Source organism: Dendrobates tinctorius, unplaced genomic scaffold (assembly GCF_039654945.1).
Source record: "Dendrobates tinctorius isolate UK_male_01 unplaced genomic scaffold, ASM3965494v1 ptg000090l, whole genome shotgun sequence".
In the NCBI taxonomy this organism is placed as follows: domain Eukaryota; kingdom Metazoa; phylum Chordata; class Amphibia; order Anura; family Dendrobatidae; genus Dendrobates; species Dendrobates tinctorius.
Window position 1 is genome coordinate 9066694 of NW_027361758.1, and position 24879 is coordinate 9091572.

At 45.7% G+C, this 24879-nt stretch overlaps 1 protein-coding gene across 5 annotated transcripts in view; it reads right to left on the reverse strand.

Annotated features, from left to right (window-relative positions):
- Positions 1-24879, reverse strand: part of MPHOSPH9 (M-phase phosphoprotein 9) — a 285436-nt gene that overhangs the window by 7910 nt on the left and 252647 nt on the right. Inside the window, exon 23 of one of the 5 annotated variants that reach the window (XM_073586085.1) lies at positions 6621-6722. The exons of the other annotated variants lie outside the window; for them this stretch is intronic. Within the exon in view, the coding sequence (XP_073442186.1) occupies positions 6646-6722 (77 nt within the window). The 3' untranslated portion in view covers positions 6621-6645. The remainder of the gene's footprint in view (positions 1-6620; positions 6723-24879) is intronic. 5 annotated transcript variants of the gene reach the window in all.

A 24879-nucleotide genomic window follows, 5' to 3' on the forward strand; every position in this document is an offset into this window, starting at 1 on the left:
AAGAATCTTAAACAAAATGAGTAGGTGAATTACATATCATATAAAATGTGGTATCTCTAGATCCCTACTTTAAAATGGTCTTATAAAGAAAATGTTAACCGTATTGGAGACATGCTGTTGGATACTTACCGATTCATTGCAGCAGCTTTCTATTCTATCTTTCACTCTTTTTTTGCAACATGACCAGGGAAAAATTAACCTCCCTAAGAGCTTTAACATCCAAACTAAGGACCCTGCTAACACCCTTGCATCTCTCCAGTCCTTAAAGGTACTGTCACACTAAGCGATATCGCTAGCAATATCGCTATAACTTGTGACGTTATAGCGATATTGCTAGAGATATCGCTGTGTCTGATACTTACCTACGACCCACTCCCCCGCTGGTTATCACTGATCGCGCAAGAACGTCCTGGACCACTTCTCGTCGTCAGCTTCCTGCGGCGCTTCCTGTGGAGAGACGAGCGACGAGCGTGGAGCTGGGCGGGAGGACGCAGGATCGCCTAGTGTGACAGGTAAGTAGCGACCCCCGTCCCCAGCGATGTCGCTGGTGAGATCTGCCTGTGTGGCAGCTCACTAGCGACCACTTAGCGATGTACCAGCGATCCTGACCGCGTCATATCGCTGGTCGGGATCGCTGGTACATCGCTAAGTGTGACAGTACCTTAAGTCTGCTGCCCGACTATTCCACCTCTCTCCACACTACTCCTCCCCTCTGGAAATCACTTAATTGGCTTCTAATTCCTCAAGGTTCCCAATCCAAACTGCTAACGCTGACCTTCAAAGCTGTCCATAATTTGTCTCCTACTTACAGTATATCTCCAAACTAATCCCACAATATTTTCCAAAAAGAAACCTCTGGTCCTCCCAAGACCCCCTTCTCTTTTTTTTTTTTTTTTAAATCAAAACTATTTTTTTTTTTTTTATTGTGACAATCACAATTTCCCAGCAATACATATTACATTCTTGTATTACATAACACTGTAAATCCATCCATTTTCAAGACATTGTTAAAATCATACCTGTATTATATCATGTTATGTTGAATCTATTTTATTGGAAACAATTAGACGTAACAACGTACAAGACAACAAACAGTGTACACCAAGGCATATTAGGTTACAATATAATCATTCTCTAATAAGGACGAGATATCTTCTGGTTCTAAGGCTCGTAACTCCTCTGTTGAATGAAAATCTGTGCATATTCATCAGTACTGTCATATACCAGAGGACAAACGTATTTCATCCCCTGGTTTGTTAATCTCAACTGTATATACATTTGTTATACATTGTTGACTCGTATTCAGATATCAACCTGAAGAGATGTCACACTGCTCCGTGTTTCTTCCGGGACATCAACATCATTAATAAACAAATATAATAGAGTAGTAACTGCGAGCGTGTTTAACAATGTCTCACATGTAACCAGCAGAGGTGTACTTCAAGAAACATTGAAAGAAAAAACTAAGAAAGGGAAATAAGAACCTCATAGGGGCTATGGCGGGGAGAGGAAAGAAAAAGGGTGGGAGGGGGGAGAGCGGACCTCGGGCCTCCGAGTCGACCCTTAATTTGCTCCCTCGACCAAGCGAGGTAATTCGGGAGTTTCCTTGAATAATATCCAAGGCTGCCACACACGGACCAAGCGGGTATTATCTCCCTCCATTTTGGCCATTAATTCCTCCATACGGAAGATGTCTGCAAATTCTGTCACCCATTCTGCCATAGTCGGTGGTGTTGTTGTGCGCCAATGGCGTGGAATTACCATGCGCGCCGCGGTAATGCAAAATCTGAGAAGGCTTTTTTTCTGAGTGGATATGGGACCTGGAAGGATTGATAGGATGGCAATTTGCGGGGAGGGGGGAACATATGTTCCAGAAATCTTTTGATAAGCTCCGAACTCCTTTACCCAGAAGGGTCGTATAGCATGACACTGCCACCAAATATGGAATAGCGTGCCTCTTTCAGATTCACATCGCCAGCAGGTATCGTCAACTGACGGATAAATTGACTTTAGTCTGACGGGGGACAGGTACCACCTGGTCAGTATCTTAAAATTTTTCTCCTGCGTGCCCCCAGCCGGAGACATTTTATGTGTAAAAAGATAAGCTTTGTCAAGGTCTTCAGCTGAAAATTTATGTCCCATCTCTTCTTCCCATGCTCGGATGTAACTTGGAGCCGCATCCGAGTCTTCTGAATGAAGTTCCTTATATAAAAGAGAAATCAGATGAGAAGGAGGGTCTCGTTGTGATAGTAAGTTTTCAAACCGCGTCGTGGGGGGGTGAGAAGAACGGTCGCCCAAGTGTCCCCGAATAAATGATCTCAGCTGATTATATTCCATGCAGGAAAGTGCTCCCGTGGGGGACCCCTCCGTTAAGGTTTCCCAAGATGGAGCCCTCCCTTCTATTAACACCTGTCCCAGATGCAAGTCAGAACTTCTATGCCAACCCAGAAATTGGTCTCAGTGACACCCTGGAGGAAAATCCGGGTTACCAAATATTGGTGTCAGCGGATTCAGAGCGCTGATCAATTTCTTTCTGGTTTTAACACGATTCCATAACTGTAAAACTTCTCGAGTCAAGAAACCTGTAGTTCCCTCAGAATCATTTGTGACCAAGTCATAGCGTCGGATCCATGGGAGGTGGCGCAATGGAACATTAAAAGATGTCTGTTCCAGCTGAACCCACTGTTTGGAGTGATGACCGAATTGCCAATCAAATAAACGTGCCAGTATGGACGCCCTATGGTATAACTCAAGGTAAGGGAGGCCTGCGCCACCCCTGGACTTCGGGGCAGTCAGGATAGAGTACTTTAGACGGGGTTTAGAGGTCTGCCAGATAAACCGGATCAGCGCCGATCTGATGGTTTGGAAGAATGTTTTGGGCGGTACAATCGGGACCGCCTGAAACAAGTATAAAAATCTGGGGAGAATATCCATCTTAAATGAGTTCATCCTGCCAAACCATGGGATATTCTTCCGTCCGTACTCCCTCAAACGTTTCAAGGTCGATTCTAAGAGGGGCAAGTAATTTAATTTGTACAGGTCAGTCATGTCAGAAGGAATTTGAACGCCCAAGTATTGAATAGCCCCGACCTTCCACCAAAAGGGGAAATTTCCAATGATTCTTGTAAGCTCTGTCTGTCTCAAAGATATATTAAGGGCTTCGGTTTTCTGAAAATTAATCTTAAAGTTGCTGACTGCTCCATATTTTTGAAACTTCCATCAATGATGGGAGGGTAATGTGAGGCTGGGATATATACAGAAGGAGGTCATCCGCATAAAGGAGACCTTATAATGAACATGGTCTACCCATAAACCGTGCACACTGGGGTTCTTCCTAATCGCCACCGCAAGATGTTCCATAACTATTGCGTATAGCAGAGGAGACAAAGGGCATCCTTGTCGGGTTCCATTCCCGATGGCCATAGAATCCGACATCGCCCCATTGACTTTAACCCTCGCCGAAGGGCCAGAGTAAAGAGCCGCGACCCTATGTAGGAAGTGATTCCCCAATCCTAATTGTCGTAGGGCCGTAAACATGAAGCCCCAGTGAACACGGTCAAAGGCCTTCTCTGCATCATTCGACAGCAAAGCCAATGGTTTATGTTTTAATTTAGCATGTGCAGTCAGGATGAGGGTTTTACCTATACCATCTCTCGCCACTCTTCCACGTACAAACCCCACCTGGTCCGAGTGTACCACTGAAGGCAAAAGAGCGGCCAATCGATTTGCTAAAATTTTTGCGTATAGTTTTACGTCGACGTTAGAGATATTGGGCGGTAATTGGTTACCACTTTAGGGTCTTTCCCCAGTTTCGGTATCACCGTAATAAAGGCCTCTAAGGATTGCGGAACAAATGGGGAGTCGATCGCGATGGAGTTAAACACTAGCGTCATAATGGGATTAAGTTGTTCACGAAACATCTTATAGAAATAAGGGGAAAAGCCGTCCGGTCCCGGGCTTTTACCTGCCGGGGTATTTTGAATGACCTCGTCGATCTCCTCTGTCGTAAAATCAGTATCTAGTGATGTCGTCAAGTCTGTGGCCAATGTCGGAAGGGCTGTGTTGTGTATATATGATTCTATGTGTGGTTGGGGGTCTAGAGGCGGATGAGGGGAGCGATCACCATTAATATTGTACAGTGTGTGATAATAACGCCGCATTATATCTAGAATTTCCGTTGGGTTTGAAGTTGTCTGGCCACGATGTCGCTGGAGAGAAGGAATATACACTCACTGGCCACTTTATTAGGTACACCATGCTAGTAAGGGGTTGGACCCCCTTTTGCCTTCAGAACTGCCTCAATTCTTCGTGGCAGAGATTCAACAAGGTGCTGGAAGCATTCCTCAGAGATTTTGGACCATATTGACATGATGGCATCACACAGTTGGCGCAGATTTGTCGGCTGCACATCCCTGATGCGAATCTCCCGTTCCACCACATCCCAAAGATGCTCTATTGGATTGAGATCTGGTGACTGAGGAGGCCATTTGAGTACAGTGAACTCATTGTCATGTTCAAGAAACCAATCTGAGATGATTCGAGCTTTATGACATGGCGCATTATCCTGCTGAAAGTAGCCATCAGATGTTGGGTACATTGTGGTCATAAAGGGATGGACATGGTCAGCAACAATACTCAGGTAGGCTGTGGCGTTGCAACGATGCTCAATTGGTACCAAGGGGCCCAAAGAGTGCCAAGAAAAAATTCCCCACACCATGACACCACCACCACCAGCCTGAACCGTTGATACAAGGCAGGATGGATCCATGCTTTCATGTTGTTTACGCCAAATTCTGACCCTACCATCCGAATGTCGCAGCAGAAATCGAGACTCATCAGACCAGGCAACGTTTTTCCAATCTTCTACTGTCCAATTTCGATGAGCTTGTGCAAATTGTAGCCTCAGTTTCCTGTTCTTAGCTGAGAGGAGTGGTACCCAGTGTGGTCTTCTGCTGCTGTAGCCCATCTGCCTCAAAGTTCGACGCACTGTGCGTTCAGAGATGCTCTTCTGCCTACCTTGGTTGTAACGGGTGGCAATTTGAGTCACTGTTGCCTTTCTATCAGCTCGAACCAGTCTGCCCATTCTCCTCTGACCTCTGGCATCAACAAGGCATTTCCGGCCACAGAACTGCCGCTCACTGGATTTTTTTTCTTTTTCGGACCATTCTCTGTAAACCCTAGAGATGGTTGTGCAAGAAAATCCCAGTAGATCAGCAGTTTCTGAAATACTCAGACCAGCCCTTCTGGCACCAACAATCATGCCACGTTCAAAGGCACTCAAATCACCTTTCTTCCCCATACTGATGCTCGGTTTGAACTGCAGGAGATTGTCTTGACCATGTCTACATGCCTAAATGCACTGAGTTGCCGCCATGTGATTGGCTGATTAGAAATTAAGTCTTAACACACAGTTGGACAGGTGTACCTAATAAAGTGGCCAGTGAGTGTATGTGGTCTGATTACGGGGGTGTAGAAATCTAGCTAACAGACGTCCACATTTATTAGCCTGCCCGTATAATATACTCTTAAAGCGATTTCTTTGATGTCGGGACTTCTCATTTAGCAGGGACTTCAGATCGTCTCTGCATTTGATCAGTTCAGTCAACGTCTCCGTCTCCTTATCCTTCTTGTGTTTCGTCTCTAATGTTAATATCCTCTCCGTGAGGTCCGTAATTTCCCTACTTTTTATTTGTTTCAAGCGAGAACCATGTTTAATTAGAGCCCCTCTAAGGACGCACTTAAGAGTCTACCATTTGATAGGCATGGCAGTGGTGTCATTTGTATGATCTTGTAAGAATTCTGCTATGGTAGTCAACGTCGGCCACACAGGTAAGGTCCTTTAAAAGGTTATCATTCAGTCTCCATGTCCACTGTTGTGTCACTGAATCAGGAGGACTAATATCCAGGAAGATTGGAGCATGGTCCGACCATAGGAAACTTCCAATAGATGGTCTCGGATCCCACACCAATGCACAATGACTAAGGAGAAAAAAATCTATTCTGCCATATGAGTTATGTGGTGTGGAGAAGAACGTATAATCTTTCCCGTTGGGGTTAAAAAGTCTCCAGACATCCGTAAGACGCAGGTCATGAAGGTCTCTTTTCAAAGAGGACAGCTGACGAAGAGATAGATAAGATTTTGCTGCTGAGGAATCTAATGTCGGGTTAAGAGTCAGGTTAAAATCCCCCCCTAATATGACAACCCCCTCAGCGAAATCAGCCATGGTCTTTAAGAAGGATCTAGTGGCTTGGATTTGGTCCCGGCTGGGGCCGTACCATCCTGCTATAGTATATGTTGTCGAAAAAAATCTGAATTTTCAAGATCACGTACCTGCCCTCCGCATCAACCAGCGTGTCCAACATTGTATGTTGGAGGGATTTATGGAGCGCTATAGACACCCCCCGGGATCGTGAGTCCGGGTTGGCACTATGGAACCAGGTTGTATAATGGCGATCATGTATATTAGGGACATGTCCACTCTTAAAGTGTGTCTCCTGCAGAATCAGCACGTTTACTTTTTTCTTGTGCATACCATATAGGATTTGTGACGTCTTCTGCGGGATATTAAAGCCCCTAGTGTTCAAAGAGCCCAATATAATCTTCTGCATGGCCTTCTTACCCGGCATTGTGTTTGTAGTCCGAAGTCAAGAACACAGACTTCGCCAAGAGGAGTAGGTCAGCCTCGGAGTCCGGTGCCCACTGTGAGGAGGGGAGGAGGAAGCTAATAGGGGGAAGTAGGTACAATCAGAGAAAATAGGTAAGGGTTAAAGAAAACAATGGTAAAAGAAATTATAACAATACGAGTGTGGATAGGCACACTCCAACAAACAATTTAGAGCCTAGTGGAGGTTATTGTTAATTGCTGCACGCCTCAATGGCCAAGCAGCCCTCCAGGGGGTAAGTGTACGACAGAAGAAGAGTCGGCGACGCCGTCTCCTCCGGTTTCCGACCCCGTTATGATATATCAGTCGCGAACCTCTAAAAGCAGTGAGTCACATGGATACTGGCCATATACAACCCAGCTTAACCGTGAACACATGAGCCGTCACCCATCCCATTTCGGAATTACTTTCAGTGTTATCAAAAAATAGAACCCAACCAAACCCGCCATTGTTTAAAGGCACGCCAATCTATAATCCTAAAACAGCATAACTTTGAGAAAACAAGCCTTCCCTTTAGACTAGGGCGCCCCACATTAATCCACTAATAAAAGCTTGTGGGAGTAGTTAATATGAAGAATTAACTGTCTAAGGGCGTGAGGGGGGAGCAAAAGGGGAGGGGGTGAAGAGAAAAGGAAGGAATGGAGGAGGGGAATCACCTGATAGTGTAAGCATGTTTACATTTTAGTCCTGTATTACTCGTAGCAAAGATCCCCGAGTCCCACCCCCATCCAAATATATGTAGACCCACGTCAAATCGGATAAAAAAAATTGAGTTGAACAATACTGGATGATCAGTCAGCTTCTTAATCTCTTAGATATACGCGCCCATGTCCATTGGGCCATCTCCCACGTCTACGCTGACGTTGAGGATCTGGACCTCCGCGAGTGTCTTCCATTCTATAAAACGATGGTAGGGATGGCCACTCAGGAATATCCACCTCCGGTATATCCAAGGCGGCCGAAAAGGCTGGAATGCCGCCAGGGTGGCTCAGTCGGTGTACTCTGCCTCTCTTCTGGACTCGAAGACAAAACGGAAACCCCCATGTGTAAGAAAGTTCACGCTGCCGCAACTACTCCAGAAGGGGGAAGAGAGCTCTGCGTCTTTGCAAGGTCCATCTGGACAAATCTGGTAAAAGCTGTATGCGGGTGTCCGAGTGGTTTATGGACTTTGCCCTCCTGGCTGCCCCCATGACCGCATCTTTAAGTTGGTATTTATGTACCCGGCATATCACATCTCTCGGTGGGTCCTGCTCGCTAGGACGGGGGCCCAGAGCCCTATGGGCACGGTCCAATTCCAGTGGAGTGTCCTGGGACCTATCCAACACCGAGTTGAAGATGCCTCTCAGAGTGGAATTTAACTCCTGGGGAGGTATAGATTCGGGTAGCCCCCGTATTCTTATGTTGTTCCTACGTCCCCTGTTCTCCGAATCATCCAGCATTTCTGCTAGGGTCTGCAGCTGTCTGGCTTGAGCTGCTGCGATATTCTCCTGAGCTTCCATTCTTTCATTTAGGGAGGCCAGGAGCTGGTCATGAGATTCAACTTTCTCACCACATTGTTGGATATCATCTTTAAGTATGGAAAGTTCAGCTTTATAGGAAGATTCCAAGCGGACAATGTACTGTTCCATATCCTGTTTCGTCGGGATGTCTTTTATTTTGCTATATAGTAGATTGAAATCGACTCCCATGGGTGCCGTGGAGCGCCCTACAAACAGAGGGGCCGATGTCCCGTATTGTGGCGGTAGGGATGCGTCCATTTGGCAGACAGACGGCGAAGCTGTGTTAGATGGCAGTCTAACCTGATGGGTAGGTAACATAGCGTAGTCTGCTTGCCCACTTATCATGGGCTCCGCTTCCCCTTGTGCTGAAGAATCACTGGAGGTGTTAATGGAGGCATTAATAATGGTATCTGGGGGATTAATAATGTCTCCCTGTGGACATAGAGTGGGGAGTTCTGCAGAAGTTTCTCCAGGGTTCCCGCCTGTCTCATTGGCGCGTGGTTGTGTTTGTATGCCTGCGGGGTCTCCCTGTGGGAGACGGATCGCAGGGGCTCAGCAATCTTATCATGGGGAGAGCGCCTCATCTCCTGTGAGGCCTCCGCGGTCGCACCGCCAGATCCCCGAGGGGTTCCCCCGTGACCTTCTTCTCCCGGGGCTTCTCTCCTGCCTCCTGTGCCTTGCCTCCTGTCACCGGCGGGGACAGCTGTGCTCCACGCGCCGCGTCCATCATGGCGCCTACGGCTTCCTTTCTCCCCGCTCCCGAAAAGTAGCGGGAGATGCTCTGGAGAGCCCTGTCAGGTGCTGCTGTACCGGTGGACACACTCCCCTTGCTCCTCCTGGTAGGCATCGGGGTAGAGGGCATTGTATCGGGCTCTTTTCTGATCAGTTACCGGTATAGGAGCGGGAGCCTCTCCAAAGCGCGTCCTCACTCCTCGCCTGCCATGCCATGCCCCATTATATCATGTTATAACCTTAAAATTTATTGTAAACCAATTAAGACCTCCTTCTCCTCCACACTCATATGTTCCTCATTCAATCACCACCGAGACTTCTCCCATGTTCCCCCGATCCTCTGGAATTCTGTGCCTCAACACATCTGATTATCCACCACACTTGGAACCTTCAGACAGAACTTGAAAACCCACCTCTCGAAGAAAACACACAGCCTGCAGTGATCCTGCTGCCTCCTCACAACCACCGAAGCTGCCGCAATACCCTTACTCTACTGTCTCCTTCCCCATTATCCTGTAGACTGTAAGCCTACAAGTGCAGGGCCCTCTCCTTTCTGTACCAGTCTGTCATTGTTAGTTTGTTCACCGTATTTTATATTTGTGTTTTGTATGTAACCCCTTCTCATGTACAGCACCATGGAATCAGTGGTGCTCTTAAAATAAATAATACTAATAATAATAATAATATTAATAATTGAAATACATGGTATGAGCATATTGAAATTACATGTTATGAAATTGTTGTAGTTAGTTAGCATGAAAATTAGAAAGTTTGCAATTGACTAGCTCTTTCTATCTGCTATCATTCTACTGCTGTGAGAGCATTTATCCTACATAGTGTACAACTTGTTGCCAGAGAGGTTGGCCACCATAGCTTGGCCAAATTTGCGCAGTAGTTACATTGCAGGACTGGGGGTCATTTCCTGAGATTCCAGCTCTCTCTCTCCAGCCTATTTATATACAGCAGCTTGATGCTCACCCCACTCCTTCCTTATCAGCTCCAGACCAAGTTGCTGTTATCAGTCCTGTAAAATCACCAGCCCCTAGCAGTTTCCAAATCAATTCTTCTAATCATGGTTCTCACTTTCCGAGTCATGTGCTTGTTCAAAGGCCTTGTTTTCTCTATATATAAATATAGTAGCAGGGTAAATATGGTAGCAGTGTAAACTTCAGAACAAGTGCACTGACAAGACTATTAATGTGTCAATTAACTCAACAGTAGGATAAAGCTACTGAACTAGAATGGAAAATCAATAAAGAGTGCCCGCCCCTAGAAATAACAGAGTGAAAGAGACTGGAAAACAGTGTGCTGCTCAAGAAACAACTTGAGAACAACCCTTTAACTGTTCAGTATTTAGTTATTTTGTTGTATTTTCATTCCTTATTTTCATCCATATTTTAATTCAATTTGTTAATTTCAATTGGGGTAAAAGTTCTATGATATTTTCATGCAATAGGACATGACTAGTTTGTAAAAATTGTAGTCAATTTAAGGAACAAATAGTACGGCAAAACATGAATGACGTTTTACAGATCTAACTAAAAATGGAGAAGATATACAGCAGATTGAAAATACACCCATCTTAATGAGCCCTTACTGAGCTGTATCTCTGGACTTCTATTGGAGACTCTCACAAAATGGTCATATACAGGGACTTTAAAGTGGTCTTTTGATCCATGCCCTGTAGTATCCTTCTCTTGACAACTTATTATGCATTTTTTACCCTGTTATAACTGCTATAACTTTGGGTTGTCCCTTTCCAGATTATGTTCGGCCATGAATGCAGTTTGTTAAAACAGCCAAACTGCGATGTACTCAATATATCTTGGAATAATAATAATTTCAACAATTGGATGTTTAAAAAAAAATGTCCCTGTGCTGAGATAATCTTATAAATGTGCCCCTGCTGTGTACTGTGTAATGACCATGCAGGAACACGGTCTGATCATAGTACAGGTCCTGGGCAGGGAAAAAATAAAGAGCACATACAGACATTACAGCATGGGATTGCAGCTGATTCTTTTTGTGAGATAAAGAATTTCCCTGCCTGTTTTTAAAAAAAGTTTTACCTTAACCCCTTAACAACCAAGCCATTTTGTAGGTTAAAGACCAGGCCTTAATTTTGAAATCGGACCACTGTCACTTTATATGGTTATAACTCTGGAACGCTACAACGTATCCCGCTGATTCTGAGACTGTTTTTTCGTGATATATTGTACTTCATGTTAGTGGTAAAATTTCTTCGATATGACTTGCGTTTATTTATGAAAAAAATGGAAATATGGCAAAAAAATTTAAAATTTTGCAGTTTTCAAATGTTTTAATTTTTATGCCCTTAAATCAGAGAGATATGTCACAAAAAATAGTTAATAAATAACATTTTCCACATGTCTACTTTACATCAGTACAATTTTGGAACCAAATTTTTTTTTTTCTTAGGAAGTTATAAGGGTTAATAGTTGACCAGCGATTTCTCATTTTTCCAACAAAATTTACAAAACCATTTTTTTTAGGGACCACCTCACATTTGAAGTGAGTTTGGGAGGTCAATATAACAGAAAATACCCAAAAGTGACATCATTCTAAAAACTGCACCCCTCAAGGTGTTCAAAACCACATTCAAGAAGTTTATTAACCGTTTAGGTACTTCAAAAGAATTGAAGCAATGTGGAAGGAAAAAATGAACATTTAACTTTTTTTCCCAAAAATTTTTATTTGGACACAATTTTTTTTATTTTGTCAAGGGTATCAGGAGAAAAAAAACACAATATTTGTTGTGCAATTTCTCCTGAGTACACCGATACCCCATGTGTGGAGGAAGACCAATCTTTAGGAGCACGGCAGTGCTCAGAAGGGAAGGAGCATCATTTGAGATTTTGAATGTCAAATTGGCTGGAATCGAGAGCGGACGCCATGTCGAGTTTGGAGAGCCCCTGATGTACCTAAACAGTGGAAACCCCCCACAAGTGACCCCATTTTGGAAACTAGACCCCCCAAGGAACTTATCTAAATGTGTGTTGAGCACTTTGAACCCCCAAGGGCTTCACAGAAGGTTATAACATAGAGCCGTAAAATTAAAAAATCATATTTTTTCCACAAAAATGATCTTCAATGAGCTATAATTTTTCCATATTTCGGCCGACAGAGTCATGTGCGGGCTTGATTTTTGCGGGAAGAGCTGACGTTTTTATTGGTACCATTTTCGGGCACATAAGGTTTCTTGATCGCTTTCTATTCTTATTTTTCTGTTCATTTTTTGAATGAACAAAAACCAGCAATTTAGGAATGCTTTTTTTTTTTCCCCCTCCGTTCCGCATGTGGTAAAATTAGTATGGCAGCTTTATTCTTCGGGTCACTACGATCACAGCAATACCTCATTTATATCTTTTTTTATGCTTTGGTGTTTTTTACACAACAAAAACTTTTATAGAAAAAATATTTTTGCATCACTTTATTCTGCGAGCTATAACTTTTTTATTTTTTTGCTGATGATGCTGTATGGCGGCTCGTTTTTTGCAGGACAAGATGCCGTTTTCAGCGGTACCATGATTATTTATATTCGTCTTTTTGATCGCGTGTTATTGCTCTTTTTCCAAGCGGTATGATGATACTGCTTGGAAAAAGTATAATTTGCTACTTTTTTGTGTTTTTTTTTACGGCGTTCACTGAACGGGTTAACTAGGGTGACACTTTTATGGATGGGATTTTTACGGACGTGGCTATACCAAACGTGTATTTTTTTACATAAAAATGTGTAATTTTTAGTGGATTTTTTAAGGAATTTTTATATTATTTTTTAATTTTTTTTTACATATTTTTTTTTTTTAAATGTTTTTTTTACCTTGTCCCTTTATGGGACTTTCACTTTAGGTATAATACATTACAATGCTCCAGCATTGTAATGCATTATACCAATGCTGAGAGCTGCTGACACCATGCTGTGAGCATGATCTCACCAGCTCTACGTAGGTAAATGACCCGGAGGTTGTCATGACACCTCCTGGTCATCATGGCACAGGTCGGGCCCCGCGATTACATTGCAGGGACGCCGACCTGAGGCAGAGGGAGCCCCCTACCCTCTGCCTCCCCCTCTGAACGCTGCGATCACGCTCGATCGCAGCAGTGAGGGGGTTAAGAGCCAGAGGCGGTGGGGGCTCCGCTCCTAGCTGTCAGTGCAGGACGCTCAGCCACTGCAGCGCTGGGCTCCTACACTGATCAGGCAAGGAGAAGCTCAAATTTCAGCTTCTCCTGCTAATCAATGCTGTGTTTGGTCTGTCAGATTGACCGACCAATCACAGTGCTGTGGGTACAGGGACCAAGTGCAAGGGTCCCTGCCCCCCTTCCTGTGCCTCTCAGCTGTCATAGACAGCTGTCGGCACTGAACTGAAACTGCGTGTTTACACGCAGTGACAGTTTAAAGGCAGGACGTGCAGAGTCCGTCATGGTGCTGAAAGTTACCTCCTGCCATGACGGACTGTGCATGTCCATAGACATTAAGGGGTTAAATAAATAATTTGTGATTTCCTGCTGTAATGTCTGTATATTTTTTTGCCTACTCCTCTGCCCAGGACCTGTGGTATGATCAGACCATGTCTCTGTATGGTCAGACACAGCCTTTACACAGTACACCGAAGGGACACATTTATAAGATTATCTCAGAATAGGAACATTTTATTTAAACACATACAATAGTGGAAATTATTATTATTCCAAGATCTATTGATTAAAATTAATTTTGTTGTGAGAAAATAGGTATTAGACCTACCGGTAATGATGTTTCCAGTAGTCCATCCTGACAGCACCATGGAGGACGTCCTCCTCCTCCTTACAGGGACAGGAAGCACACGAGAGGTTAAAGGTCACGTCCCACCCCCTCTCCCTCAGTGATTTAACAAGTACCGCAAGGTGGATGATGCTAGTAACAGTTTAATGAAACAATCATATTACAGCATATGACATATCAAAATACAACATAGCATAACATAACAGGGAAGGAAGTACCCGTGCTGTCAGGATGGACTCCTGGAAACATCATTACCGGTAGGTCTAATACCTATTTTCCAGGACGTCCACCTGACAGCACCATGGAGAGTACCAAAGCACCTCCTCACGGTGAGATTACCGCCTGGAGAACTTTTTTCCCGAATGCGGTCTGCTGACCAGCCAACACGTCAAGCTTGTAGTGCTTGCAGAATGTATTCAGATTGGCCCAGGTTGCTGCTCTACAGATTTGGTCAACCGAGGCCCCCACCCGTTCAGCCCATGAGGCTGATACCGCCCTCGTAGAGTGGGCTTTTATGGACCCTGGCGGGCTAACGCCTTCGGCTTGGTAGGCGTCAGAGATTACTGAGGTAATCCAGCGCACGATAGACGCCTTAGAGGCTTTCCTCCCCTTATTTTTACCCCCAAAAAGGATGAACAAGTTTGGATCAATGCGCCAGCTATTGGTGGCTTCTAGATAGTCTAGCACTGCGCGCCTCACATCCAGCGAGTGAAGACGCTGTTCTTTTTTATTACGGGGATTGTCGCAGAACGATGGTAACACTACCTCTTGGTTTAGATTCTTTGAGGAGGCTACCTTCGGGGTAAATGCCGGGTCTAACCTTAGGATTATACTATCCTCTCTTATCTGTAGATATGGGTCCTTAGTGGACAGGGCCTGGATCTCCCCTATTCTTTTGGCCGTGGTAATGGCTACTAGGAAGGCCGTTTTACGGGTGAGGGCAGAGATGGTTATTTTCTCCCCTAGAGCATAGTGGTCTGTACAGAGGGACCTGAGTACCAGACCCAGATCCCACGGCGGGGTGAGCTGCCTAATCGTGGGGCGCAGGCGCTGCGTGGCCTTTATAAATCTTATTACCCAGGGATGAGCAGCTAGCTGGTAATCGAAGAAGGCGCTTAAGCCTGAAATCTGGACCTTTAGCGTGCTAGGCTTAAGGCCTTTATTAAAACCTGCCTGCAAAAAACTTAGTATGCTAGGGAGGTCAGGGGTGCCTGCCACGAGATCGGACCTGCCACCCTCCAGACAGAATCTTTTCCATATCTTCCTATAGATTGCGGATGTCACCGGTTTCCTACTGGCCAGTAGAGTGGATATGACCTGGTCCGACAATCCCTTTGTCTTCAGGATGTCCCTCTCAGGATCCAAGCCGATAGATGAAGTCTTGCTGGGTTTGGATGGTAGATCGGGCCCTGTGGATGATGTCCTTCCACAGGGGTAGCTCGACTGGATTTCCTACTGCCATGGCTCCTAGAAGGGGAAACCAGCTTCTCTTCGGCCAGTATGGAGCGATCAACATCACTCGTGCGTGGTCCTCGCGTATTTTCCTGAGCACTGCCGATATAAGGGCCAGTGGCGGGAATGCGTAGGAGAGGGATTCTCCCCAAGTCTGATTCAGGGCAATCACACCTTCTGGGTGGTCCGTCGGATTCAGGGAATAGAATCTGGGGACCTTCGAATTCTTTCGGCTTGCAAAAAGATCTATACTGGGGGTTCCCCAACGCTGACAGAGATGGTTGAAGATTTCTTTGTTCAGTTCCCATTCTGTCGGGTGGATCCGTTGTCCGCTCAAGTAGTCTGCTACTTCGTTCTGGGAACCCTCTAGGTGTACTGCGGTCACTGATCGGACTGTTCTTTCTGCCCAAGCGAATATTTTTCCTGCTAGGTCCTGTAGTGGTTGATGTCTGGGCCCTCCCTGGTGCTTCAGGAATGCCACTGTCGTCATATGGTCGGATAGTATACGGACATGACGATTCTCTAGTATCGACTGTTTCCGCCGTAGCGCTTCCCAGACCGCGTAGAGTTCTCTGAAATTGGAGGATCTGGTCTTGATGTCTACTGGCCATCTCCCCTGGAAGATTTTCCCTTCTATGTGGGCTCCCCAACCCCACACACTGGCGTCCGTGGTGACTACCACGTATGGAGAGGCTGTCCAAAATACGCCCACCTGAAGGTTTCTGGACCGTGTCCACCACCGAAGGGACTCTCTTACTCGTTCTGGCAGCCTTAGGGGTCTGTCTAGCGACGCCTGACTTCTGTCCCACCTCGCAAGGATCTCTTTCTGCAGTGATCTTGAGTGGAATTGGGCCCATCGGACGCACTGGATGCAGGCTGTCATGAGGCTCAGGACCTCCATTGCCTCTCTTATGGAGCACTGACGTCTCAACAGGTCTCTGGTTCTGGTCTGAATAGTCCTCTGCTTCTGTTCGGGTAGCCAGGATATTCTGTCGGTTGAGTCTAGGAGGACCCCGAGAAATATTTTCCTGGTTTCTGGCCTGATGTTCGACTTCTCCCAATTGATCACCCATCCAAGGAACTCCATTACCGCCGTTGCTCGGTTTCTGTCGCGAACGAGCGCTTCCCTGGATCTTGCCACCAGTAGGAAGTCGTCTAAATAGGGTATGATCACAATACCCTGATCTCTCAGGTAGGCCAATACTTCTCCCACCAGCTTTGTAAAGATTCTGGGAGCTGAGACCAACCCGAATGGAAGACACTGGAACTGGAAGTGGCAGGTCCGGGCTGGTAAACTGACCGCAAACCTTAGCAGTCTCTGGGATGAGGGATGGATAGGGACCTGGTAGTAGGCCTTCTTTAGGTCTAGGGTGCACATGACGGCGTCCTGATCTATCAGGAGGGTTGCGGATCGGACCGATTCCATCCGGAATCTCTTGTACTTGACCCAGGCATTTAGTGGTTTCAGGTTTATGATGGTACGGGCCTCGCCAGACGGTTTTGTGATCGAGAACAGGGACGAATAGTGCCCTTTCCCTCTTTCTGACGGGGGAACTGGTACTATGACCTTTGATTTTACCATGTCCTGTAGATCCGTCCACATTGCGGAGTCCTCCAGGACTCTTTCGGGGGAGGTGAATAAAGCTCTATATTGTAGCCCTCCGCGATGGTTCTGAGGACCCACTGATTGTGGGTGACTCGGGACCAGATTGTTGCGAAGTGGCGAAGTCTCCCCCCAATACCTATGGCGTCATTGCCTCCTCGATCTAGAGGTTGATGTGAATGGAGGACCTCTGTCCCTCCCGGTCTGGCTGAAGGAGCCCTTATAGGAGCCTCTACTGGACCTTGCCCGACCCCTGAACTCGGTCTGTCTCCTAGAAAAGGAGCCTCTCCGAAAGGACTGGGGTCGTCTGGGTTTTTCCTCCGGGAATCCCTTCTTTTTATCGGACACCAGATCTAGAATGTTATCTAGGGCTGGCCCGAATACCCTCAGGCCCGAGAAGGGGATGGCGCATAGCTTAGTTTTTGAAGCGTTGTCCCCCGACCAGGATTTGAGCCAGACTGCTCTTCGGGCCGCGTTGGAGAGGAAGCTGTTTCTGGCTGCAAATCTTACCGATTCGGCCGACGTATCTGATAGGAACGCCGTGGCCGATTTTATGAGCAGAAGGGATGCTAGGATGTCTGATCTAGGGGTCTTGTTGGTTAGGTGTTCTTCCAACTGCCCCATCCACAAAAACATAGACCTGGCCACCGAGGTGGCTGCTATGTTGGCCCTAATAAGAGCCGCCGACGTCTCCCATGCTCTTTTTAATAAGACGTCTGCCTTCCTATCCATCGGGTCTCGAAGACCTGATGAGTCCTCGAATGGGATAGCCGTCTTTATGGTAACCTTAGCGACTGGGACATCTATTTTAGGAATTTCCTCCCATGCCCGGTTTTCCTCAGGATCAAAAGGCAGTCTGCTTCTAAAGTCTCGGGAGAGTGTCAGTCGACGCTCTGCCTCCTTCCACTCCTCCAGGACCATCGTTTTGATGTGTTCACTTACAGGGAAAACTACCTGTCTCCGGGCCACCAGTCCTCCGAACATTAAGTCCTGTCTGGACTGTGGTTTAGGGACCTCCTCTATCTGCATAGTATTTCTGACTGCTTGGACCAACTCGTCCGTGTCCTCCAGTCTGAATAGGTATTTCCTGCTCTGATCTTGTCTATCCCCCCAGATCTCGCCTTCTTCTTCCTGATCCGAATCCCGGAATTCGGACTCCTCACTAGGGCTTTCTTCCGACTCTGGGTCCGCTTCCCACCTTGGACGTTTGCGACTCGGCCCTGGGCTGGGGGACTGACGCCGTGCGAGGCTGGATGTAGAGGCCCGAACTTCCTCCCTTATCAGCGATCTCATTTCGGCTAGGAGGGATGGCTGTTCCTCGCCTATGACCCTTGAGGTACAGGGTCCGCATAGGGTCTTGTTATATGCGTCTGGCAGCTTTACCCTGCATACTGGGCATCTGACCGATTTGGAGGTGGCTTTTGCCGGGTCCTTCGCCCCCGAGGGGGATTCTGCCGGGGCTCCCTTCTCCTAATAATACAGAAGGGGCACCTACTCAGATCTGGGTTGGGGTAATGGGTGGGGGAGGGTGGTCTGCGCTATGCGCACTTACCCCTCCGCCTGCTGGAGCAACCCCTTCCATCCTGGCGCGGTCCGCAGGGCGCTATGGACCTCCGAAGCGTGCTCCCTGGATCTCCAGAAGCGCGCTCTGTGCCTTAGGAGCGCGCGCTGTGGACCCCAGAAGCGAGCGCTGTCTGGCTTCAGTAGCGAGCGCTGTCTGGCTTCAGTAGCGAGTGCTGTCTGGCTTTAGTAGCGAGCCCTATGTGGCTTCAGTAGCGCGCGCTGGGATTCAAAGGCCGGCGTCTGACGTCACCGGATGTGACGCGCGGCCTCTCGCGCTAGGCCGCCTCCTCCACTTCCTGCTCTGCGCGCGACTATGGCGGCCTCCTCCGGCCTGCCGCCGTGGGGAGCCAACCCCCATCCATCTGCGGCGGACTGCCACTCCGGCCTCTTCGCCTGCTATGGCGGACTGCGGAGGCCTCATTCCTGCCTCCCAGCGCCGGCTGCGCCAGTCATCCGTCGGTGCCCGCCCAGCCAGCCGCCTGCGGGGAGCCGACCATCACCTGCCGTGGCGGTGAGTTTTTGGAGCCGAGAGCCTCCCATAGGGAGGAACGGCTCCCTCCAGGAGCGTCGTCCTGCTCCTGGCCTTTGGGGCAGAGGGACTCCCCACTGGAGAGTTTCGGCCCCGGGACCTCTTGACAGGGGAAGGCTTGGACTAGCCGTACGATCCCCTGAGCCCCTCCAGTAAGCTTCTCGTGTGTCCCTCCGTGCAGGGACAGGAAAAACACTGAGGGAGAGGGGGTGGGACGTGACCTTTAACCTCTCGTGTGCTTCCTGTCCCTGTAAGGAGGAGGAGGACGTCCTCCATGGTGCTGTCAGGTGGACGTCCTGGAAAACCCCTTTAATTTCTATGAAAATGCAGCAGTAGGTGTAAATGATATACATTTTCATATATTTCAATCTTTCAGAACAAGCCATTCTGAAATGCAAAAATTTTCTGCAAACCCAAACAAATGGCCCATCCATTCCTTAGGTTACAGAATATATTAGTATTCCATATTGCTTGGATGTGAGAAGATTATTATTCAATTTATTTATCGAATAGTTCAAAACAAGAATGGAGAATAATTTTCCCAATTTTCCTAAGAAAATGTCTCACACTGATAACCACCACTCAAACTAAAAACGTATCGATACAAAAAAGATTCCCCAATTCCACAAGTTAATTTTGGAAATGGCAACAAAATAAGAGAAGTATAACTCGGCAAAGAAATAGAAAGAAAATTATCAAGTATATTCAGACAAAAACTAGCAAAGGAACCCAATCTAAATAAAATGTGCTATACTTTAGAGTATGTGCACACGTTGCGGATTCTGATGCGGATCCGCAGCGGATTTGGCCCTGCGGATCTGCAGCAGATTTTGCTGCGTTGTACAGTACCTTTATATTCAATGGAAATTGAAAAACACAGTGCACATGCTTCGGATTTTTCTGCGCGGATTATCTGCGGTTTTAAATCCGCAGCATGTCAATTCTTTGTGCGGAATACGCAGCGGTTTGACACCTGCTCCATGACCAGGTGTCAAAACGCAGGGGAAAACCGCTGGCTAATCCGCAGGTAAAACGCAGGGCTTTTGACCGGATTTAGCCAAATCCGCACGGAAAAATCCGCAGCACAATCCGCAACGTGTGCACTCACCCTTAGAATTTCACTTAAAGAGACAATATTGCAAGATAAGGGTATATTTACAGATTCATTAAAACTATTGCATGGTATAATGGTGACAATGCTGACAGACACTGAATATATTGCCGTTTGCATTTTCTAAAAGGCATAAAAAAACCTGAGATCTGGAATCTGACTGGTTATTATCTGTAAAATCCTAGTTTTTCCCTTAAGTGAAAACCTGATATAGCGTCAAATGAATATTATAAATGTTAAGAAAATATTTCTGCAAATATCTGCATGACACTCAGGTGCACCGCCTTACTGTTACCATATCGAAAGTTGCATGATTGCTGACACAGACACCTTTAACCCCTTCACCCCCAAGGGTGGTTTGCACGTTCATGACCGGGCCAATTTTTACAATTCTGACCACTGTACCTTTATGAGGTCATAACTCTCGAACGCTTCCATGGATCCCGGTGATTCTGACATTGTTTTCTCGTGACATATTGTACTTCATGTTAGTGGTAAAATTTCATTCAAATAACTTGCGTTTATTTGTGAGAAAAACGGAAATTTGGCGAAAATTGTGAAAATTTTGCAATTTTCCAACTTTGAATTTTTATGCCCTTAAATCACAGAGATAAGGCACACAAAAAACTTGATAACTAACATTTCCCACATGTTTACTTTACATCAGCACAATTTTGGAACCAAAATTTTTTTTTGTTAGGAAGTTATAAGGGTTAAAAGTTGACCAGCGATTTCTCATTTTTACAACACCATTTTATTTTTAGGACCACATCACATTTGAAGCCACTTTGAGGGGTCTATATGATAGAAAATACACAAAAGTGACACCATTCTAAAAACTGCACCCCTTAAGGTGCTCAAAACCACATTCAAGAAGTTTATTAACCCTTTAGGTGCGTCACAGGAATTTTTTTGAATATTTAAAAAAAAATGAACATCTAACTTTTTTTCATAAAAAAAATACTTCAGGTTCAATTTTTTTTATTTTACCAAGGGTAACAGGAGAAATTGAACTGCAAAAGTTATTGTGCAATTTGTCCTGAGTACGCAGATACCTGATATGTGGGGGGGAACGACTGTTTCGGCGCATGGCAGAGTTCAGAATGGAAGGAGCGCCGTTTGACTTTTTCAATGCAAAATTGGCTGGAATTCAGATTGGACGCCATGTCACGTTTGGAGAGTCCCTGATGTACCTAAACAGTGGAAACCCCCTACAAGTGACCCCATTTTGGAAACTAGACCCCCCAAGGAACTTATCTAGATATGTGGTGAGAACTTTGAACCCACAAGGGCTTTACAGAAGTTTATAACGTACAGCGGTACAATTAAAAAATCATATTTTTTCCACAAAAATGATCTTTTCACCCCAATTTTTATTTTCCCAAGGGTAACAGGACCCTAAAAGTTATTGTGCAATTTGTCCTGAGTACGCTGATACCCCACATGTGGGGGTAAACCACTATTTGGGCGCATGGCAGAGCTCGGAAGGGAAGCAGCGCCATTTGACGTTTTTGGCTGGAATTGAGATCGGACACCATGTCGCGTTTGGAAAACCCCTGATGTACCAAAACAGTGGAAACCCCCCACAAATGACACCATTTTGGAAACTAGACCCCCTAAGGAACTTATCTAGATGTGTGGTGAGAACTTTGAACCCCCATGGGCTTCACAGAAGTTTATAACATAAAGCCATACAATTAAAAAATCATATTTTTTAAACAAAAATGATCTTTTCACCCTCAATTCTTATTTTTCCAAGGGTAACAGGACCCTAAAAGTTATTGTGCAATTTGTCCTGAGTACGCTGATACCCCACATGTGGGGGTAAACCACTATTTGGGCGCATGGCAGAGCTCGGAAGGGAAGCAGCGCCATTTGACGTTTTTGGCTGGAATTGAGATCGGACACCATGTCGCGTTTGGAAAACCCCTGATGTACCAAAACAGTGGAAACCCCCCACAAATGACACCATTTTGGAAACTAGACACCCTAAGGAACTTATCTAGATGTGTGGTGAGAACTTTGAACCCCCATGGGCTTCACAGAAGTTTATAACATAAAGCCATACAATTAAAAAATCATATTTTTTCCACAAAAATGATCTTTTCACCCTCAATTCTTATTTTTCCAAGGGTAACAGGACCCTAAAAGTTATTGTGCAATTTGTCCTGAGTACGCTGATACCCCACATGTGGGGGTAAACCACTATTTGGGGGCATGGCAGAGCTCGGAAGGGAAGCAGCGCCATTTGACGTTTTTGGCTGGAATTGAGATCGGACACCATGTCGCGTTTGGAAAACTCCTGATGTACCAAAACAGTGGAACCCCCCACAAATGACACCATTTTGGAAACTAGACCCCCTAAGGAACTTATCTAGATGTGTGGTGAGCACTTTGACCCCCCCAGTGCTTCACAGAAGTTTACAACGCCCGGGCGTGAAAATAAAAAATTCGTATTTTTTCCACAAACATGATCTTTTAGTCACCATTTTTTTATTTTCCCAAGGGTACCAGGAGAAATTGGACCCCAAAAGTTGTTGTCCAATTTGTCCTGAGTATGCTGATACCCCATATGTGGGAGAAAACTACTGTATGGGCACACGTCGGGGCTCGGAAGGGAAGTAGTGACGTTTTGGAATGCAGACTTTGATGGAATGGTCTGCGGGTGTGATATTGCCTTTGGAGAGCCCCTAATGTACCTAAACAGTGGAAACCCCCCACAAATGACACCATTTTGTAAACTAGACCCCCCAAGGAACTTATCTAGATGTGTGGTGAGCACTTTGACCCCCCCAGTGCTTCACAGAAGTTTACAACGCCCGGGCGTGAAAATAAAAAATTCGTATTTTTTCCACAAACATGATCTTTTAGTCACCATTTTTTTTATTTTCCCAAGGGTACCAGGAGAAATTGGACCCCAAAAGTTGTTTTCCAATTTGTCCTGAGTACGCTGCTACCCCATATGTGGGAGAAAACTACTGTATGGGCACACGTCAGGGCTCGGAAGGGAAGTAGTGACGTTTTGGAATGCAGACTTTGATGGAATGGTCTGCGGTTGTCATGTGCGTTTGGAGAGCCCCTGATGTACCTAAACTATTGAAACTCCCCACAAGTGACCCCATTTTGGACACTAGACCCCCCACGGAACTTATCTAGATGTGTGGTGAGCACTTTGAACCCCCAAGTGCTTCACAGAAGTTTATAACACTCGGACGTGAAAATAAAAAAATCATTTTTTTTCCACAAAAATGATATTTTTGCCCCCAATTTTTTATTTTCCTAAGGGTAACAGGAGAAATTGGACCCCAAAAATTGTTTTGCAATTTGTCCTGAGTAGGCTGATACCCTACATGAGGGGGTAAAACACTGTTTGGGCGCATAGCAGAGCTTGGAAGGGAAGGAGCACCATTTGACTTTTTCAACTCAGAATTGGCTGGAATTGAGATCAGACGCCATGTTGCATTTGGAGAGCCCCTGATGTGCCCAAACAGTGGAAACCCCCAATTCTAACTCCAACCCGAACCCCAACACGCCCCTAACCCTAGCCCTAACCCTAGCCCTAACCCTAGCCCTAACCCTAGCCCTAACCCTAGCCCTAACCCTAGCCCTAGCCCTAGCCCTAACCCTAGCCCTAGCCCTAACCCTAACCTAACCCTACCCCAACACACCCCTAGCCCTAACCCTAGCCCTAACCCTAATGGAAAAATGGAAATAAATACATTTTTTTTATTTTATTATTTTTCCCTAACTAAGGGGGTGATAACGGGGGGTTTGATTTACTATTTATGGCGGTTTTTATGTTTGGCGGCTGTCGCACGCTAAAAGACGCTTTTTATTGTAAAAATAGTTTTTGCATCACCACATATTGAGAGCTATAATTTTTCCGTATTTTGACCCACTGAGTCATGTGAGGTCTTATTTTTTGCGGGACGAGTTGACGTTTTTATTGGTACCATTTTCGGGCACGTGAAATTTTTTGATCGCTTTTTATTCCGATTTTTGGGACGCAGAATGAACAAAAACCAGCGATTCATGAATTTCTTTTGGGGGGGGGGTGCGTTTACACCGTTCCGCGTGCGGTAAAATTGATAAAGCGCTTTTATTCTTCGGGTCAGTACGGTTACAGCGATACCTCATTTAGGTCTTTTTTTATGTTTTTGTCGGTTTTATGCAATGAAAACTATTTTATATAAAAAATAATTATTTTTGCATCGCTTTATTCTGCGAGTTATAACTTTTTTATTTTTTTGCTGATGATGCTGTGTGGCGGCTTGTTTTTTGCGGGACAAGATGACGTTTTCAGCGGTACCATGGATATTTATATGCGTCTTTTTGATCTCGCGTTATTGCACTTTTTGTTTGGCGGTATGATAATAAATCATTATTTTTTGCTTTGTTTTTTATTTTTATTTTTTAAGGGGTTCGCTAAAGGGGTTAACTAATGGGACAGTTTTATAGGGCAGGTCGTTACGGACGCGGCGATACCTAATATGTGTACATTTATTGTTTTTTTTTTTTATTATTTTAAAAAAATGAATTTATTGGGGAATATTTTTTTTTTTTTTTACTAATTTATTTGGCGATTTTTTTTTAATTTATTTTTACACTTTTTTTTTAATTTTTTTTTACTTTATTACATAGTCCCAGGTGGGACATCACTGTCCTGTGACAGATCGCTGATCTGTCACATCACAGATCACTGTGACAGATCAGCAATCTGTCACAGGCAGTGCACAAGGCTTCCTCATGCCTGCGCTTTGCAGGCACTGAGGAAGCCAGCTTCCCCAGGCCCCCGAAGGCCCCCGTCGCCATCTTGGATTCGGGGGCCTGGAGGATAGGAGTCCCCCGCAGCAGCGCTGCACATTGCGCTGCCGTGGGGGGCTCAGGGAAGCACGGAGGGAGCCCCCTCCCTGCCGATGCTTCCCTTTAACTCCCGGTACACCG